This window comes from Heliangelus exortis, chromosome 20 (genome assembly GCF_036169615.1).
Source record: "Heliangelus exortis chromosome 20, bHelExo1.hap1, whole genome shotgun sequence".
Lineage (NCBI taxonomy): Eukaryota > Metazoa > Chordata > Aves > Apodiformes > Trochilidae > Heliangelus > Heliangelus exortis.
The window spans coordinates 6,940,780-6,955,303 of NC_092441.1; the positions used below are offsets into that span (position 1 = coordinate 6,940,780).

A 14,524-nucleotide genomic window follows, 5' to 3' on the forward strand; every position below is an offset into this window, starting at 1 on the left:
ACCAAACAGAGTATTCCATCCCATACACGTCATACACAGTATAAATTTGAGGGATCACGAGGGTCAAACCCCTTCCTTTCCTTTCTGCTTCCCCTTCTTCACCTGTCCCTGTTTGCTTTGGCATCCTGTTTGCTTTTGGAACATTCCATCTGTTCGTCTGCCTGTGGTCCTGAATTGTGCCAGCCTGAATTTGTGTGTTCCTGCCTCCAGCTCCCAACTGCTGCTGACTTCAGGAGTACAGCCTGGACTTCCCCAGGGCTGCCCTGCAGCCTTGGTGGTGACGTAAGAGTTATTGGCAAGGGGGGAGGAACGTGGAATCAATTTTCCTGTGTATTTGTATATATTAATTTTTCCTACTTATCATTACTGTTTTATTAAAGTTGAGTAGTTTATTTTCCAACACATAAGTCTCTCTCCCTTATTCTCTCTCCTTTCTTTCTCAGGGAGGAGAGGGAGATTAATAGAGAGCATCTGTTATTTGGTTTAATTGCCGGGTCAGTGTTAAACCGTGACCACCAGTTTCTCAGAGGTTGCCTCAGGACTGAGGCATATGGGTTTATTGCTTAAGTTTTTTACCATTTTAAGCTCAAAGCTGCTCTTATCTCTTGCAAAGGAGGTGTTATTGTTACTGGGGGCTGAGCTGCGTCTGTCAGCACGATGTCCTGAGGGCAACTGTGTGCCTGTGTCCCTGCACCCATCCCTCACCTACCTGGGCTGCTGGGGCAAGGCAGGGGGTGCCAGGGTCTGCTGGAGGGGTTGGAGGCAATGAAGAAGTCCCTTCAGCCTCATGTGCCGCCAAGGAGGCAATGGCTGTGCTGGCCTCTGCTTGGTGGCCTCCACACACAGGAGAAGCCATGTTTTCTCTGACACGCTGCTGGGACAGGAGGGGCTCTGCTGGCCTCTCCCTGAGGCTCTCCAGACAAGGCAGACTCGTTGTCCTTAGGTTCTGCTGGGGGACTTGCTGCTCTTGCCACATCCCTGCTCTGTGCCAGGTCCCCCTCTTCCACCAGATGCTGGATGGCCCCAGGGATTTCATGCAAAACCTGGCACAGGGCCTCCCTGACAAGGAACTGGCTGATGTCCAGTGGAGCCAGGACATCATCTGTGGGGCTGGAGGGGCAGGTGCCAGGCTCTCTGTCTCTGCTGTGGTGTCTTGCTGGACTGGTCCCTGGGTCACAGGCACAGCCTCGTCTAGGATCTCACTCAGGATGAACTTCTTGGTGTCCATCAGAGCCAGGACATCATCTGTGGGGCTGCAGGGGGCAGGTGCCAGGCTCTCTGCCTCCACTGCCTGCTCACTGAACACAGGACAAGCTTGTGCTTTTGCCTTCTCCTGTGCCACAGGAGCCAGAGACAGGCAGTGCTCCTCTTCCTCAGAAGAGCTGACCAGGGGAGGTGATGCTGGCTCCATATCTAACGTCCACATTGACTTAGACTTTGTGTTCTGCTGGTCACCATACTCCTCTCCTGAAGGTTCCATGTCTGTGCTGAGTGTCTCCTTGGACACAGTGTAGGCCCAAGGGATGTCCCAGAAAGAGAAGCAGAACAGAGGTCTGGAGAGTGACATGGGCAGGGAAGGGGGTGGAGGTGAAGGCAAGGATGCAAACAATAAAACAAAGACTGGTAGTAGGTGACAAAGTTTATTAAATATCAAACAGAACGTATGGGACTTCTAAGAGTCTAAGAACTTACAATGAACACGTATGCAGCCCCGGAGCAGTGGAACGAAACCTCCCGGGAGCTTCAGTGTGATTGTGGGAAGCGGCGGGGAGAGGGAGGAGGAAGAAGAGATGTGGACGGGCTGGGGGAGAAAGTGGGTGGGAGTTTCAGACATGGGCAAGAGTAGTCATACCCATGTCTGTGTGTCCAATCTTGCAGAGCCTTTCAAACCAAGGTGGGCTTGTGTCCTGGGTGGGGTTGGGGACATCAGGCTTGTGGCTTGCAAGGGGGAAGGGGACACATCACAGCTGGGTAGTGCCCACCCAACCTCAACACAAATCCCAGTGGGCCTGGAGATAAGAGGCTGTTTTGTGATGGCCTTTAATGATGGGGTCACAGAACGGTTCCCCCGTACTGAAGAGAAGTATCCAGCAGCTTATTCCATGGGTCAGATGTCCCCAGCTTCCTTCATGAGATGCACGATGCGGGCCACAGCTCGATGTGATCCTGAAAAGCTCCAAAGAGTCTTCCTGTTGAGACAACCACAGCCAATGACCTGTGAAGACTCAAGAAGAGCCATGTCAGCCATTTTCACCCTCTGCTGCCTCTCTTTTGGCGCCAGACTCATGGGGCTGGGTTGAGGTAGATGTTCTCCAGGTGAGACCTCACTGTGATCTGACCCAGGGTATTCAGCCAACTTGGGAAGATGAAGAGCAGAGCCAGGACATCATCTGTGGGGCTGCAGGGGGCAGGTGCCAGGCTCTCTGCCTCCACTGCCTGCTCACTGAACACAGGACAAGCTTGTGCTTTTGCCTTCTCCTGTGCCACAGGAGCCAGAGACAGGCAGTGCTCCTCTTCCTCAGAAGAGCTGACCAGGGGAGGTGATGCTGGCTCCATATCTAACGTCCACATTGACTTAGACTTTGTGTTCTGCTGGTCACCATACTCCTCTCCTGAAGGCTCCGTGTCTGTGCTGAGTTTCTCCTTGGACACAATGTAGGCCCAAAGGATGTCGCAGAAAGAGGGCTCAAAGGTGCCATCTTGGTCACTGTCATCATCACTACTGTCATGGAGATCAGGCAGGGGATGAGCTCCATCAGCTGTGCAGCCCTCCTCTGCTCCTGCCCAGCATCACTCAGTCCTGCTGTGCTCCTGGCTGCTGGTGGTGTCCCCATTGCCCAGTGACAACCTTACTCTGGGGCTCACTGAGGACTCTCCAGGCTGTCCCCTTCTCAGCGAGGGCAAAGGCTGAGGGCTGTGTGGGGCAGACCTCCAGCTCTCCACCTCAGCGGCTGTCACCCTGGGTGCCCCGAGCAGATGGGGCAAGCTGTTGGTGTCCGCCAGCTGCAGCACTGATGGCTGTGTCCCTGCCTCTGGGAGAAGACACAGAGGGGGCGTTGTGAAGAGGGGGCAGCTTGTGGCAGGAGGTGGCAGCCATGTCCCAGCCTCTGGGAGAAGACACAGAGGGGGCGTTGTGAAGAGGGGGCAGCTTGTGGCCGGAGGTGGCAGCCATGTCCCAGCCTCTGGGAGAAGACACAGAGGGGGCGTTGTGAAGAGGAGGTAGCCTGTGGCCAGAGGCAGCAGCCATGTCCCAGCCTCTGGGAGAAGACACAGAGGGGGCATGGTGAAGAGGGGGGAGCTTGTGGCCGGAGGTGGCAGCCATGTCCCAGCCTCTGGAAGAAGGCACAGAGGGGGCATTGTGAAGAGGGGGGAGCTTGTGGCAGGTGCTGGCAGCTCCTTGGGGCCAAGCTGCGAGAGAGTGCTTGGGTGCTGTATCCTGCCAGGGGGATGGCCGATGAGCTGGGCACTCAGCTGAGGGTCCATGCCTGGGTACCATGTGCTGCTTGGGGACAGGCAGCTGGGGTGGCTGAGGAGTTGTCTCCTGCTCTGTCACACTGCTGTGGGGCTGTGCCACCCTGCGTACCAGGCTGTCTGGCTGCAAGAGAAAGCAGGGAGAGAAGCTGCTGTGAGTGTGGCCTTCATCCCTGCAGCCCCCATGTCCCAGCTGGAAGACCTCCTGGTGCCAGAGTCCCCTGGCAGCCACCAGCCCTGCCTGTTCCCTCTTGCACCTCCCGCCTGCCTATCGGCAGCGCCTGGGCTGGGAAGATGTCCATCCCCATGAGCCTGGGGCTCCCTGCCTGCACGGGGTGGCTCCCAGTGGCCTGCTGGCTCTCAGGGCAGGGCAGCCGTGGCAGCCTATCCCCAATGGGAGACGAGACCTGGCGCTGGCTGCCACCCTGCAACACTGCCAGTGGCTGCCTTTGGGCCACCTGTGGGCAGGAGGAGGAGGAGGTGTGGGATAGAGGTGGCTGCCACGGCACAGCAGCCCCCTCGGTGCTGTCAAGCGCTGAAGCAGCACCGTGCAGCCCAGGCCCACCACTGGCCTCTCTGTCCTGTGCCATCCCTCACCTGCAGCCTCTTCATCAGGATCTGCACTCTTGTGGAGCAGGTCTTCTCCTGCTTCTCCTTGGACATCTTGGGCGTCTTCTGTCGCAGACGTGGGTTAGGGTAAGGGTCACCCAGAGCAGCTGCTGTCTCCTGAGGGACGTGCTCTCCTGGGAGTGGGCATCCCAGGCCTCTGGACCCCTTTAAATACCCTCACAGTCACCGTGGAGACCCCTGTGACAATGGTTTCCAGGCAACTGACCCTGCATCACAAAGCCCTGGTGGTGGCTGTGGAGACACCCATGCCTGGGAGTGGCTGGGACCACCTCAGAGAATCATAGAATCATGGAATGGTTTGGAAGACTTAAAGATCATCTACTTCCAACCCCCCTGCGTGGACAGGGACACCTACCACTCCCCTGCCCATATCCTCATCAGCAGCATCAGCCTCAGTCAGCACCCTCTCCTTGAGCAGCTTGAGGATGACCTTCTCATTCACCTTCTAGTCCTAGTGGAAATACAGTGATCTATTTAGACCTGTGCAAAGCATTTTACACTGTCCTGCATGATATTCTGGTTTGTAAACTGTAACGATATGGATCTGATGGATGGACCACTGACTGGATAAGGAACTGGTTGCATGGTCACACCCAAAGGATTGTAATCAATAGCTCAGACTCCAAATGTGCACATGTGATTGGTTTGGGAGAAACAGAGTAGAAGAAACCTGCCTGAGACAGCACCAGCAACTGCCAGCCAGTTTTTGTGGTAGTTATAATGGGGAGCAGCTGAGCCTCTGGGGGGAGAGGATGAGTCTGGTGATCCAAATGGACCAATCACACTATTCCTTCCCATGGTGCTCAGTATAAAGTTGCTTCCAAGAGACCCTTCTGCTGGCTTCTTGTCTGGGGTGCTATCTGTGTTAAGCCTTGTTTGCTACTGCTTGTGCCACTACTTGTTGTCCCTTCTTTGGATAAGAACATCATTCACCAAGACAGATCACGTTCTGCCTTCACAGGGAGGACTTTCTTGATTGCTCTAAGACTTGTGAGTTGTCACTGACACCTTGGACTTAAGCACCCCTATCTGCTGCACTGTCCTGTGTGGGGCTTTTCTGCTTGGGAAGTAATTATCAACTGAGGAGGACAAGCTCCATATTTATATATTTGAATATATATTTGTATTTTGCTATTAGTGCCTCATTAAACCTACCCATGTTTTTTTCTTCTCACCTTAAAGTTTCTTTCTGATACTTCCTTCTTTGCCTTCCCCCGGGACAGAAGAGTGGATCTGTCTGACAGTGACACTGTCTCTGTCTGACAGAGAGGATCTGTCACTTTCTAATTACTGTTTAAATCCATGACACAGCAATGTGCCCTGGTGGCCAAGAAGGCCAATGGCATCCTGGGGTGCATTAGAAGGGGGTGGTTAGTAGGTTGAGAGAGGTTCTCCTCTTTCTCTATTCTGCCCTGGTGGGGCTGCACTTGGAATATTGTTTCTATTTCTGGGCCCTTCCGTTATAGAGGGATCAGGAACTGCTTGAGAGAGTCCAGAAGAGAGCCACAAAGATGATGAAGGGAGTGGAACATCTCCCGTTTGAGGAAAGGCTGAAGGATCTAGGGCTCTGCTGCTTGGAGAAGAGGAGAATGAGAGGTGAGCTCATCAATGTTTATAAATGTGTAAACGGGGAGTGTCAGGAGGATGGAGCCAGGCTCTTCTCAGTGATGCCCAATGACAGGACAAGGGGCAACAGCTGCAAGCTGGAGCATAGGAGGTTCCATGTAAACATTTGGAAAAGCTTTTTTCACTGTGAGAGTGACAGAGCACTCTAACGGGCTGCCCGGTGAGGTTGTGGAATCTCTTTTTCTGGAGATATTCACACAGGAACATGTCCATGTGGGTTTGACCCATGTTGGGTGTTTCTGCTCTAGCAGCAAGTTGGACTTGATCTCTTGAGGTCACTTCCAACCCCTAACAATCTCTGATTTCTGTCATTTCTGTGATTTATGGTTAACCATTCTTTTCCCTGGAACTCCAAAGGGCAACCCATAACTGTGATTGTCAGGTTTATAGATAATATCCCTGCAGGCAATATAAAAGTTAGATTACCTATCTAACATTTATATGATCCTGAAGTTGCTGGGAAAAAGGCTCATCTACCTTGCAGATAGCAGCAGTGCAAAGCAGCCTGTGGCATCTGGAAGTGTTTGGTCTGTGTTCCAGGACTTAGCTGCCCTCAGCAGGTCTGTGTGATGCACTTGTCCCCAAGCTGCCTTGCTCAAAGACCCTTTCCTGACACATAGATATGTAATTCCTATTGCTGAGTATTCAAGTGGTGACTTCTTTATGGAACCTTTTGCTTGTTACTTTTGCTGTAATCATGGCATTTATACAGATGTTTTTAAGTGTAAAATAAATAGAAATATGACAAAAAAATTGAGACAGTCCTGTGAGCAACTGCAACTGAAGGCAACACAGACAGAAATTTCTTCATGCAGCTGAACTAACATTGTACTAAAAGCTTTTACTTGACTGTGCTGCCTGTTGCACTAGATAGGTCAGGCATGCAAATCACACTGTAGATGCTATATTTACTTTTAAAGTATCTCTGTCACATGGCTATACATAGCCATTCTCATTCAGGGCAAGCAGCCTCAACGAATGCAATGCTCCAAGAAGTTTCTAAAGAACTTTAATTAAACCTGTAATACAAAAATTTACAGAAACACAAAGGATGCTTTATCTGTGCCTGGAGTCTTCATAGCCATAGTAAGTTACTCTATTTTCTCTGTCTTTTAGAACAGAAAACACTTCTACAATGTATTTTATCTGAAATTAGAATTAAAAGCTTTTTATCTGTTTTCCATAACAACAGAATTAAACCCACAGTGTTATATTTTAGCTTATGTTTTTCCTCAAGACAATATTTGTACTCAAAATCTATTTTTTTTCCTAACAGAGTAATTTCAAATAAAAGGAATCCAGATTTGGTTACACCATGCAATGATGAGGAAAACAGACAAACAATATTACCCTGTTTATGAAAAAAATTATAATATTAAGGCACTGATGGGAAAACAAGCTTCCCACTGCTTCAAGCTGTTGGCATGCTGGTGACTAGATATGTGACAAAAATGTTTTTTAAGATAAGAATAATATGAAAAATAATGACTGCATATTACCATTACTCTCAGATGATCTTTTCTTTCCTGCAGAGATGGGTATTCTTTCTGTACTTGCTATACCATTACTTCTCTTTGGGATCAGTGGGATTATTTACATTTACCAGTCAGTTAGGTGGCTACTGTCCAAATCTGTTGTGCAAAACAAGGTGGTGGTGATCACGGATGCCATCTCTGGACTGGGCAAGGGTAAGTTCTCTCATTTCTTCTCAGTGTCAGAGGAGAGAAACAGAGAACCACTCTCTAAGTGCACAGTGTGCATCCATTACCTTGTATATATTCATAACTGCACAGATGAAGCAGAAGTTAAGAAATATCTTTTTAATCACATACTATGATTTTAGAATGTACATTTTCAGTCTCAGCCACGAGAACTGCTGGTAGAAGTTTTGGAACTGCAGAGATTTGTCTTTATTTAATTCAAAGAATGTGAGGTTTTGTAAGCACATTAGGAGAGTTATTTTTAGCATGTTGCTACTATGAGATCATATTACATAGGCTGTCACTGCAGAGCAATAGCAAATCAGTATTAACAGGTGTCACTTTACTCTTTACACATTCCTTTTCAGCCCTAAAAGACTTACCCCTGTGTCCCTGGGCTTATCTCTGTCCCTCTATTACTCATGTCACTCTTTTCCTTGACATCCTCCAGTAGCTCCAGCTGGGCTGCCTGAATATGAGTAATGGTGGGTTCAGTAGACAGAAGGAATGGATATGTTTATTGGGTATGTTTTCTAACAGCTATGTTTCATAATTTATCTGTTTATATAAGCTGATTGCCTGGGTGGTTAGCCACTTCACATCTATTCTTTTTTTCACATGTATTCATATATTTTCTGCCTACACAGTGTTGCCAGGTTAAAGTTACTGCATCAGACATTGCTTATATAGAGTCCTGCTCTAGACATCACTTGAGGGGCAGTAGATGCAAATGCCTAATAAGGGAAACACAGCTTGAGGCTATATTTTGGCATTTTCAATGAAGACTTGCTCTGTGTTGGAAACCTTCCACTCCCAAGCAGGAAACATATGGGGAAAGGAAATGGTCCTGCAGAATTCCTTACCAGAGGACGAGAACAAAGTAGAGAACTGCAAGAGAAATACAGGCTGTGCTGGCAAGGAGTGCTCTTTATCACAGCCTGTTATGGCAAGTTATGAAATAATTCTGACCTTCAAATCCCACCTGGTCTTTTCATTTCCCTGACATATTTCAGATCAAATGAGAAACATTTTTCTCTGACTGGTTATATTTCAGTATTGCTATATCTAGCACTCATAGAAAGGCCCTTAACTAAACTCCGAGGGGAGTGGGGATAAAACTGGGCTTACCAGAGAGGAGCCTGGAAGCAGCACATCAGTACCAACTGGCCACCTTGGTGAGGCAAGCTTTAAACTGAAGGACCTGGAGGGAGGGGTCCAAAATGGCAATGATCACACCACCATCACCACTACAACCCATCTGGAATTAAACAAGGCCAACCAGAGCAGTGCAAAGTGTGGCTCAGCTGTCTTCTTAAAGTCACACGACTGGAGGAGGATCATGATAGAAGACTATAGGCTGTTCAGTAAAGACATGCAGGGAAGAAGTCAGACTCTATGTTAAGGAAAACCTTGAATGTATAGAAGTCAACTATGGTAATTGTGGTAGCCCCATGGAATGCCTCTTGGTCAAAATCAGAGCTGTTGTCTCCAAGCATGACCTTACAATAGGCATCTGTTACCAAACCCTAACCAAGATAATGTGACCAAGAAAGTGATATTCCTGTCCATCAGGCAAGCTTTGGGTCAACAAAACCTGGTCCTTATAGGAGACTTGAACTACTCAGACATTTTCTGGAAGAACAAAACTACAGCTCACTTGACATCAGTCAAGCTCCTGGAATGTGTAGAAGACTGCTTCCTCACAGACACTGGATGTGCCAACCAGGAATGGGGGGCACAGCTGGACTTACCACTCACTAACCAAGAAAACCTGCTCTGTGATATTTCCATTAGTGACAGACGTGCCTGCAGTGACCACAATATTGTGGAGTTTGGGATACTGCTGAGCACGGTGAAGGTTAATTCAAGAACAAAGGATTTAGATTTTACAAGAGCAAACCATCCTGCTCAGGGCTCTGTTGGAAAGGATCCCATGGGAAGCTTCCATGGAGGGTAGATGATCTGGTGAATGCTAGGAGTTCTTCAAGACCACTCTCCTAGATAAACAAAACCAGTTCATGACCTCCAAAGGCAATGGAAGTAGGAGGAGCAAGCAACACCTATAGCTTAAACGCAAGCTTCTGGGTCTGCTCAGAACCAATAGGTACCAGAGGCTGAAAAGTGGAACATTACCAGCTGGAAATCAGAAGGCTGTTAACAGGGTAGGCAGACAAGCAGTTAGGAAAAAAAGCTCAGCTTGAGCTAAATTTGGCCAGAGTTGTAAAAAACTTCAGGAAAGGGTTCTGAAGAGATATTAACAGCAAGATGTATTAACTTGTAAGATATACTAACAACATTAACAAAAAGAGGGATAAAATTGGCCCACTGTTAAATAGGAGAGGTGAACTAGTCCCCAACAATGCTGAAAAGGCAGAGGTTCTCAACACCTTCTTCATCTCTGTCTTTAGTAGTGCTGTTAGGTCCCAGGCCATAGGAACAAAAGTCCAGGTTTATGCAGACACTGACCTTCACTGTCAGTGAAGGAAGAGATGCTGTATCAACTATTACAGGAGCTTGACCCGTACAAATTGATGGGTAAAGATGCCATCCAGCCTAGGGTGTTGAGGGAGCTGAAAAAAATGAAAAAATACAGTGCCAGCACAGCATACCCAGAAAGTTCTCAATGGTCTTCTCAGAAAGGCTTTAGGGAATGAGGAAACTCAGTCTGGTCCCTAATACCTCTGCTGTCTACTGGGAAGGTCTAATACTGAGGAGACAAACATCTTGGGGTATATATTATTGCCATTTAGTGCTTTCTTTGTTCCCATGTATATTTATTCTTTCAAAATTAATTAATTTTAAAGCATAAAATCAACATCACTAGCAAGAACAGCCTCCCATTTTAAGGAAAATAAAATCAAATCAGTAATGTTATTATTAATTCTTTTGAGTGCTTTATATTCTAGAATGTTCTCGGGTGTTTCACACAGAAGGAGCAAGGCTTGTGTTGTGTGGAAGGACATGGGAAAAGTTAGAAGACTTGTATGATGCTTTACTTAGTGTGTCAGACCCCAGTATGGTAAGTATTTCCTCATTCTGCTTCGAAAATTCACAACTTGATGTAAAGACCTTGTGCAGGTCTTGTGCAGTACTTTTAAATCCAGTAAAACAAGGAACATGAAACATGATTCACTGTTAATGGTGACTTTTGTCACCCAGGTAACATACCCAACATAATCCAGAGAAAAAAAGAAAGAACACCACCTCTGAAGGTTGTCATAGCATGATTCCAAATGTAAAAGTCAGAAATCCTGCCCTCTTGAGCTAATTCAAGATAATTACTATAAAGAAACTGACTGGTCCTGTATTTCAAAGAAACCACTGGAACAGAAGTCATAGGCAGAGGAATTTTCATGTTAATGTGGATGAAAGGGATCCAAACTGCTTAATTTAATCACAGTAACTATCATCCATTTTTCACATGATTTGAGTGTTTAAGGAGTGTCAGATAGATCCAAAGATGGAACTAATTTTTGAGTTTCTCCACTACTTCGGGAGAAATCCCAGAAATCTTATGGGAGCATAAGATAAGAGTGCCCTTTCCTTGCTTCCAATGGGTAAGTAGACATTGCCCTTCTGAGACCTCACCTGTATTGTGTCCAGCTCTGGAGCCAACAGGACAGGAAAAGCATGGACCTGTTAGAGCAGGTCCAGAGGTGGGACACAGAAAGGATTGGAGATCTGGAGCACCTCTCCCATGAGGACTGAGTCAGGCCTGTTCAGCCTGGAGAAGAGAAGGGTCCAAGGAGAAGAAACCCCATCCCTGGAAACATTCAAGGTCAGACTGGATGGGGCTCTCAGCAACCTGATCTAATTGAAGTTGTCCCTGCTCACTGCAAGAGGGTTGCACTAGAAAATCATTAAAGGTCCCTTTCAATCCAAACTCTTCTATCAGTCTGGGATTCTACAATAACCGTTGCTGAACTACCTGCTTTCCAAAAGAATAGATCAAGGATTTTGTAAGAATAGTAAAAGCACCTTCTTCAGATACCAAAATAAATTAATTTAAAGTAAGGTAAATAAAAATACATTTTTATATAATAGACATCCTTGAAATAAATTTTTTTTTTTTTAGACATATGCACCAAAGCTCATACTTCTGGATATCTCAGACATAAACTGCATTCGAGATGTAGCTAAAGAAATCCTGAATTGCTATGGCTGTGTGGACATACTGATCAACAATGCAAGTATGAAGGTGAAAGGAGCAGTACAGAGCATTTCTTTGGAACTTGATAAAAAGATAATGGATGCCAACTATTTTGGACCTATAACATTAACCAAAGGTATTTTAATTTTTTTCCTGGTTTGCTTGTCACCTAAAACTTGAGATCCCAGTCATTGGCATAGCACTTTCACTTTTTTTTTTCTGCTTTCACTATAATAACAATTTTGTGAAAATCAGTGGACTGAAACTGAGGTCAAGGGGATAAAAATCAGAGTGCCTGGGTTTGAAAAGAGATTTTTCAGGAAATATTTCAGGCAGGTATTTGAAAGACAGAAGGCTGCTTGTGTAATTTGCGTATGTTGGCTCTATTATGTACTTGCTGCCTTTGTTACAGACAATGGTTTTCAAAACCCTTGCAAGAATACAGACAGGCTAACAATTAAATGTGATAATACCTCACCCAAATCTGCATTTGGAATCTGAGTGAAGTGTAGAAGACACTTCATTTCCAGCTACTGAGTTTTGCTATACGTTTGATTGCAATTCTGAGACAATCTGCATTAAAGTTTTGCTCTCTGCACTTCAGCTTTGACTTCTTTTCACTGAATACAATGTGTTATTTATGTGGATCTTTGTTTCTTTTTTTTTTTTTTCCAGCCATTCTTCCCAACATGATCTCAAGAAGAACTGGCCAAATTGTGCTAATTAATAGTATCCAAGGAAAAATAGGAATGCCATTTCGTGCAGCTTGTAAGTTATACATATCCAAAATGTATGTTCTAATGTATTAACTTTGAGTATTCTATGGCACTGATAATAAGCTATTAAAAGTGCTAATTTGCATCATAATTCAGAAACTACTAATACAGTATTTTGGATGAAAATTTTTCAAAGAAGTGGAACTCGAAGTAGTACTCAAAATAGTACCTTTGAAGTATAACTTTGAGCAACCCCAACTTCCTCAGGTTGTATCATGCATCTATGGCCATACATTCATATCCAAATGTGCAAACGTGTTTTTTCTTTCTTTTAGATGCTGCTTCTAAGCATGCTGCTGTAGGCTTTTTTGATTGTCTCAGAGCTGAAATGGAAGAATTTGATATCTCTGTAAGCACTGTAAACCCAACCTTCGTCTGTTCATACTATCATCAACCAGCACCTGGCAACTGGGAGGCATCTATATGGAAATGTAAGGTTTGATCACAGAATCATAGAATCCTAGAATGGGCTGGGTTGGAAGGGACCTCAGAGATCATCAACTCCAACCCTTGACCCACCACTGCAGTTCCCAGCCCATGGCACTGAGTGCCACATCCAGTCTCTTTTTAAATATCTCCAGGGATGGAGAATCCACCCCTTCCCTGGGCAGCCCATTCCAATGCTTGATCACCCTCTCCATAAAGAAATTCTTTCTCATGTCCAACCTAAACCTCCCCTGGCACAACTTGATACCGTGCCCTCTTGTCTTGCTGAGAGTTGCCTGGGAAAAGAGACCAACCCCCACCTGGCCCCAACCTCCTTTCAGGGAGTTGTAGAGAGTGATGAGGTCTCCCCTGAGCCTCCTCTTCTCCAGCCTCAACACCCCCAGTTCCCTCAGCCTCTCCTCATAGGATCTGTTAAAAATATTTTTTTTAAAAAACAACATCAATAATTCCAAAGCAAAAGAGACAGTATATGAGGCCAATATAGCAGTATGGAGACTTTTCATAGGGAGGAGAAAGGAGAGTAGGGAAAAGAATGGAAATGACAAAAAGGATGAACAGGTTAGGGAAGAAAAAGAAAAGGCAGAACAGAGATAAGATTAGCCTGATGAAAAGAGGAGGAACATGGAAAGAGGCAGCTTAATGTGAGAAAATAAATGTGCCACAACATGGGGAAGGGAGGTAGATCTGAGCATGAAAGGTCCTAAGGGAAAGTTCCACTGCATTCTCTTCAGGACTGTAAGGGTTTTACTTCAAAATTTTAAAAAGCCCTTAGGGACAGGGGAGAGAAGGAGTAAGGGATTGGAAGCGTGTAGGCATTTAACTAATTCAACTGCAGTAGCTGTGTGTGTTTCACCACCATTCCCTCAAAGGTCTCTGTCTGTCTAGCTCTCTGTCTGTCTGTAGCTCTCACTCCTCTTGGTTTGATTTACAGCCTTTTTCAGAAAGGTGGCATATGGTGTGCACCCAGTGGAGGTGGCAGAGGAAGTCCTGCGCACAGTGAGCAGTAAGAAGCAGGAGGTTCTTATGGCCAACCCTATCCCCAGAGCAGCCATTTACATTCGCACCTTCTTCCCTCAGCTGTTTTTTGCCATTGTTGCCTCAGGGGTTAGGGAAAACGTAAAAATAAATGAGGAAGATTAGTTTTGCTTAGGTCTTTTCTCTGCTTTTGACCTGAAAAGTAGTTTGTATTTCATATGTCAAAGATTTCTGCTTTTCAGTATGGACAGAATAAAGCAAGGGGCTTTATTAAACACGATCCAGCCAATGTCTCAATGATTCACTACCACTGACATACCTTCTCCTGTGGGATTTCTACACTTCTGGATTTTGTGAATATGCTGAGATGCCATTGTTTGCATTACAACAGTGTGAGAAAAACTCTATTGGGAGTGATTTCCTTTGTTAGGTACATCAAAGTTTGGGGACGTGCAGAAATTTATTGAAATAATGTTAGTGCTTGGACTTATGGAAATTTACATGAAAAAAAGGATGGGGAAGTAGGGAGATGTGAGAGACAGAGAATTAAAAATCAGTGGAAAATGAGGTTAGAGCCTGAACTGGTGTTTCTCAGGTGTGTTTTTGAAGTATCTGCAGGATATGTGAAAGGTGAACCCAAATAAGGCTTACCTAGCTCCATGTCATTCAATATTATCCATTACAGGACTCTGGATTACATGCTTAAAAGATGGGTTATAACAATGGAAGAAAACAAAAAAGACAATAAA

The 14,524-nt window shown here is 45.8% G+C and overlaps 1 protein-coding gene across 1 annotated transcript; it reads left to right on the forward strand.

Moving 5' to 3' along the window:
* The first annotated feature begins 6,653 nt into the window (after nt 1-6,653).
* On the forward strand, nt 6,654-14,055 carry DHRS7C (dehydrogenase/reductase 7C). The gene is made up of 7 exons (XM_071763777.1): nt 6,654-6,813; nt 7,260-7,415; nt 10,334-10,446; nt 11,503-11,713; nt 12,253-12,345; nt 12,629-12,784; nt 13,732-14,055. Exons 2-7 carry the CDS (start codon nt 7,262-7,264, stop codon nt 13,938-13,940), a joined length of 936 nt encoding a protein of 311 aa, XP_071619878.1. The 5' UTR covers nt 6,654-6,813; nt 7,260-7,261; the 3' UTR covers nt 13,941-14,055.
* Nucleotides 14,056-14,524: the final 469 nt, after the last annotated feature.